General features: G+C 34.1%; 1 protein-coding gene across 1 annotated transcript; it reads right to left on the bottom strand.

The window, feature by feature from the left end:
- Positions 1–849: 849 nt before the first annotated feature.
- LOC106452316 (ervatamin-B) lies at positions 850–2,786 on the bottom strand. Its single transcript, XM_013894393.3, has 2 exons — positions 2,276–2,786; positions 850–2,053 (listed from the first exon to the last, which is right to left on the bottom strand). The coding sequence occupies exons 1-2, from the start codon at positions 2,712–2,714 to the stop codon at positions 1,458–1,460; spliced, it is 1,035 nt and encodes a 344-aa protein (XP_013749847.1). The 5' UTR covers positions 2,715–2,786; the 3' UTR covers positions 850–1,457.
- Positions 2,787–5,255: the final 2,469 nt, after the last annotated feature.

Raw genomic sequence — 5,255 nt, 5'->3', positions numbered from 1 at the left:
AACCCTCCTTCTCACAAGGAATCTTTCCCCACACTTCCTCTTCTTCTACTCTCAGCCACTTTGTTTGATCTTCTTGGACCTGAGCCTCTTCTGCACAAATGCCAGTGGAACAGGTAACTTATCACGTTGCTTCCCTCTCCGCTCTAGCCTCATCATCTCGCTCCAGTCGATTGCTCTTTCAGTTTACTCCAAGGTTTTTCTAGAGCTCGTCCACTCAGATCGGAGTGAAAAGTTTCGGTGAGGCTCGCCACCGAAGACCTTTGTTTCGTTAGTTCATGAGACGACTGCCATGGTGTACTTGCAGTAATCGCAAGGTTCTCTTCTTCTCGCTCGCGACGTTGTCTCCTAATGTTTTGAGGACAACCTGATGAGTAGGCGTTATTTGCCTGATGGCGGAGCTCCGGCTCTCTGGTTTTGTCACCTGCTTTTTGGAGGACGCTTCTAGCTCCTTCTACGGTTTCTTTTGTGTTTTCCTTGATTACTCCGCCGATTCTCCAGAGATCTCCTCCTGATCGGATGAGGTGGCCATTGTACCGCCTGCGCTTGATCGGAGCTTATCTCATGTGTTTATAGTTCATCGGCGATGCTTGTGGACAGCACCTTCGTCTTCAGCTGAGTTGGCTTTAGGTCTGTTTGTCGACGTCCTCCTCCTGTAGTGTTCCGGGGGTGGGAGCCAGACACCTCCGTCAAGCTGCGTGGAACCATCTTCAGGTAAGTTCTCGTCTGAGCGGACCTTTTAAGCTATTTCTCTTGTTCACTCGTCCGATTAAACTTGAAGCGCAAAGACTAGAAGCTTAATTGGTTGTCTCTTGTGCTAGATTGTTATTAACTTCAAATTTACCGGTTTTGGTATGCTTGGACTTAGTCTTTGTGTTTCTTAGTGGTTTTTAAAATTTTTTTTTTTCGGGCTCTGAGAACGGATTAGCTATTAAACAGATTGTGATTTTCAATTAACAATGTAACCAAACTTTCAGTAAAGTGATGACATTTAAAATTTAGCAACAAAAGAAAACATTCTTAAATATTGGGACGTAAATCTTGGATCGTAATAGGAGTCAGAACCTCAACCTTAACTTCGATGTATTCTTATGTGTCTACATAATTTTTAAATGAACTCAGACACGTTTTTTATTTATGACATTTTTGAAGTGGTTAAGCGTTATTAACTTACTATTCACTTTCAGAAAGACTAAACAGTGTGTTGGCATGCTTGCATATATATATATACTGTTGTTAATATAGTTGTATCTCTATTATCACGTCTCCATATGTTTGGCTATAAGATGTAAATCACCACAAGAACTTTTATATTATCACACCAACGTAAGAAAATGCTTCCATCAATAGATATGACTCCAACGAAAATGTCGGACCATATTTCCATAAGATATCTAGTACGAGTATTGTCAATTACTCTGAACAAACCCATTTAAAGATCTTGAACAACATTACAGCATTCATGCAAGTGGATAGAAAGCAAGACGGGCCAAGCCACACATTCCTTGGGGTGTATCCACGTCTCTCTTGATTCTCATGTAACCATTTTCTCCCCAAGTTTGTCCCCATGAGTTCTTCAACAACCAATACTTGGTCCCTTTTTCACTCATCCCGTAACCAACAATTGTTACCGCATGGTTCAGATGCGTCCCACAGTCTCCATTATAAATGCCGCCCGAGTATTGCTTAAACGCAAGCCCTGAGGCATCTATAGCCACGGAAACGGGTTGTTGAGACACTGCTTTTAGCAATGCTTCCTCATCATCGTTTGGAACCGTCTCGTATCCGCTGATGGTGGCAGCAGCAGAATCGGATGTTTGGGTGGTTGAAGAACATGTTTGTTGTGTTTCTTGGTAAGGATAGTTGTCCTCGGTTGTGATTCCTTGGTTGACGATTATGTACTCGAAAGCCTTCGACATTATCCCTCCCGCACATCCATTGTTAAAGTCTCTGCTGCAATCCAACAGCTGCTGCTCCGATAGGGATAGTAGCTCACCTTTTGCAATCTTCGTAATGCCTTCCACTGCCGCCACCGCCGAGAAAGCCCAGCAACACCCTGTTCCGTTTCCAGAAATTTAATTTTTGATATACTCTCTTGACATGTGATGATAAGAAAGAAAATACAAAACTATATGCACCATGGCACCAAGGCACAAAGTCTAATGATTTGTACTATTTTTTGCACTTTGTAATAGTATCAACACGTTGTCTTATCATTTGTATCTAAATCTGGTAAAATGCGTGTTGTTAAATTATTAGAGTTATGTTAATTAATTACCACATTGGCCTTGGTCCTTAACGGATGTAACGGCACCCTCTCGTCTCCAATCCAAATCCTCACCAGTTTCACTGACATTTTCATGTCTAAACGACTTGTCGGAACCCGATGTTGAAGTTTCGTTCATACCTTCTGGAACTACTAGCCCCATATACCTCGCACGAAATTCCTCGTCAGTGAGGTCAGAAAATTGGTTGACATCCAACTTGTATGTTATGTTGGCATTCATGTTGAAACTCTCGACGAACTCCAAGTTCTTCTTAAAGATTTTGAATCTACTCGTTTTTTCAGAACTGTCGTAATAAACACGATTGAATCGAGACATCCATTGCTCATGTTTGTCTGTGGCAGAAGCTTCAAAGAGGCCGCCGCGAGATGTGGTACCTGAAGTTCTGGAACTCAACACAATGGCTAGAATCAAGAAAACGATGGAAGCCATTCTTTTAGATAGTGAAAAGTATGAATTGTTTAGAGATGAGTGCTTTGTTTATATGACTTGGTTGCCAAGAAACTATGAGAATGTGGTTTTATATAGAGATTAATGTAAAGTGAGGTGCATATACGTAGTGACATGTTTTCTGTTTGAATATTCTGCGTTACAAATACAATATTTTCTGATTAGCTTCTTGGTTCCATTTTTCAACACGTTAAGAAGTCAAGTAAATGGCCAATACGTATATATTTTCCATTTGAGAAGAATTCCACAACAATTTTTTATTGGTTACGCAATCTACAAACTTTTTTGAGGAGTCTGGCCGTGATTACCGCTTCTTCTAGAGTTCAAGTTTCATGTCAGTAATGAAAATATTATTCTATTTTTTCTGATCAATTTTTAGTGTGAAAATTTCTTATTGAAGAACGTTTCGGTGACACAGCGCGTGCTATTAACTAAAAGAAGTATAAACATTAGAAAAAAAATTACAAGAAATATCACGAATGGCTACACAGTACCGTTATAGCTCTTAAGAGGTCATATAATAATACGATTAATATTCAATCCGAGAGATGTTTTAACACGTGATAATTAGGCTGAGAAAAGATTGTAGCGCAATTACCTGAAAATATTACTCCCATTTGTTGTAGAGGTTTAGTGATGTCATAACTGAACTACATTATCACAATTTTTTTAAATGGTCTTTTATATTTGTGAAAAGAAATGATATGTTATTAACTACTAGTATCTCATCGTGTTGCCACTAGTTTTATATGAAAACACTATTTTGCAAGTTTGGAAGCAAAGTATAAGTTTCCATATGCTTTGGAGAAATTATTAGCATGGAATACTAATCAACTTTGCCTTGTCGATGAATAGAACAACTGGTTTTTGGTGTTTTCAAAGAGGCCAGTACACACACAATAAAAACTAGCACTACAAGAAAAAGGAGTTATTGCGACTACATCTTGAGACTAACTGTTTTCGTCACTATTTAGTTACGTTTTTAGTACGTTTTTGTGACTATGTTTTTTCGTTCTAATTCCGTAGTTGTTTTGTCACAATATTGTGACGATGTATGTCGTTGCTAGATTTCGTCACAACTAAAGACGTAATTGTTACTATAGTATTAAACATAAAGGTCGTGACGGTATTGTGACTATATGTAGCGTCACATATTAGATACGAAACAGCGACGTAAATATGAGTCTCTGTTTGTAACATAACCGTGACTCAAATTTAGTTGCTAATTAACACCAAATCCCATCTATATTATTAAAAGAGAAGTACCCATTTGAAAATGTTTTTACTTCATTAATTAAACTCTTTTTTTTTGCTTGTCTATTTCAGTTGCATATATGAAATATCCTAAAACGAATAAAACTGCCTAATTTATAACTTGTCTTTTCAGTTACACTAATGAAATATGCTTAAATGAATTTAAATTTTCTATTTTATTGTTTGTCTTTTTCAGTTACCTTAATGAAATATCCTTAAATAAATTTGGACATAATGTCATTTAATCAACCAAAAAAACTCATGAATTATCCTTACGTGCATAATTTTAATAATGGAGATTTTTAAAAACATGCATCATTAAAATGTTACCTAAAACATGCAACACTAATATATAACATGCATCAATAAAACTAGAATTTGCCTCACACAATTGTACATATATTATTTTCTGTTGATTAAATTTAAAAATAATTATTTATTCAAAAAATATTTAAGAATGGCTATGTTTTTAAAAATTATATGGTATTATTTGCTCATAACTCATTTGTCTTTTGATAAATTGTTAGAAAGAAAATTTTAGCATAATATAACTCAGTTGTCATTTGCTAAATTTATGGTTTTTATTTATATTTTTATTATTTAATTATAATATTTTCATTTTATATTTGAAAGATAAATGAATTTTCTTTCAAACAATATTTTTGTAAATTTCTTTTTTTAAAAATAATCAATTAAAATTGTTATTATCATTGAATATCATTATTTTTGACATAATTTGAGTTTTCATTTACATCAAAACTTATCATATTTTAGGATAATTTTAATTTAAAATGTAATTTTCATATTTTTCAAACAAATTCTAAAAATAGTTTTTAAATATTTTGTTATAATTGTTAAAAAAATATTGAGTTGCATTTCAAATAAAAAGGTAAAGATATTAAAAATATTATAATTAAAATATGTAAAATTTAATATAGTTTTAAGGAAATGGTCAAAATAAAAAAAATTACACATAATATAATCATGATTTTTGTTAACTGGGCGGATCATTATTTATATGATATCGCGCACGAAAGAAAAATTTCTGTTTTTAAAATTATCTAATTAACTCTATACTCATTTTTTTTATATTTTTTTATGATATCACACATTCGTAAAAAAAATAGATAGTTTAAGATGTAAAAAAAAATATTAACTTAATGAATATAATATGAACGAATATTACAAATAAATGATTTAATAAAATAAATAATTAAAAACTGAAAATTCATACCCGCGCTGGGTCTAGTATATATTAATAGAGAAATA

This window comes from Brassica napus, chromosome C1 (genome assembly GCF_020379485.1).
Source record: "Brassica napus cultivar Da-Ae chromosome C1, Da-Ae, whole genome shotgun sequence".
In the NCBI taxonomy this organism is placed as follows: domain Eukaryota; kingdom Viridiplantae; phylum Streptophyta; class Magnoliopsida; order Brassicales; family Brassicaceae; genus Brassica; species Brassica napus.
Note: the sequence above shows the minus strand (reverse complement) of the source record. Positions and strands in the feature narration are given on the sequence as shown.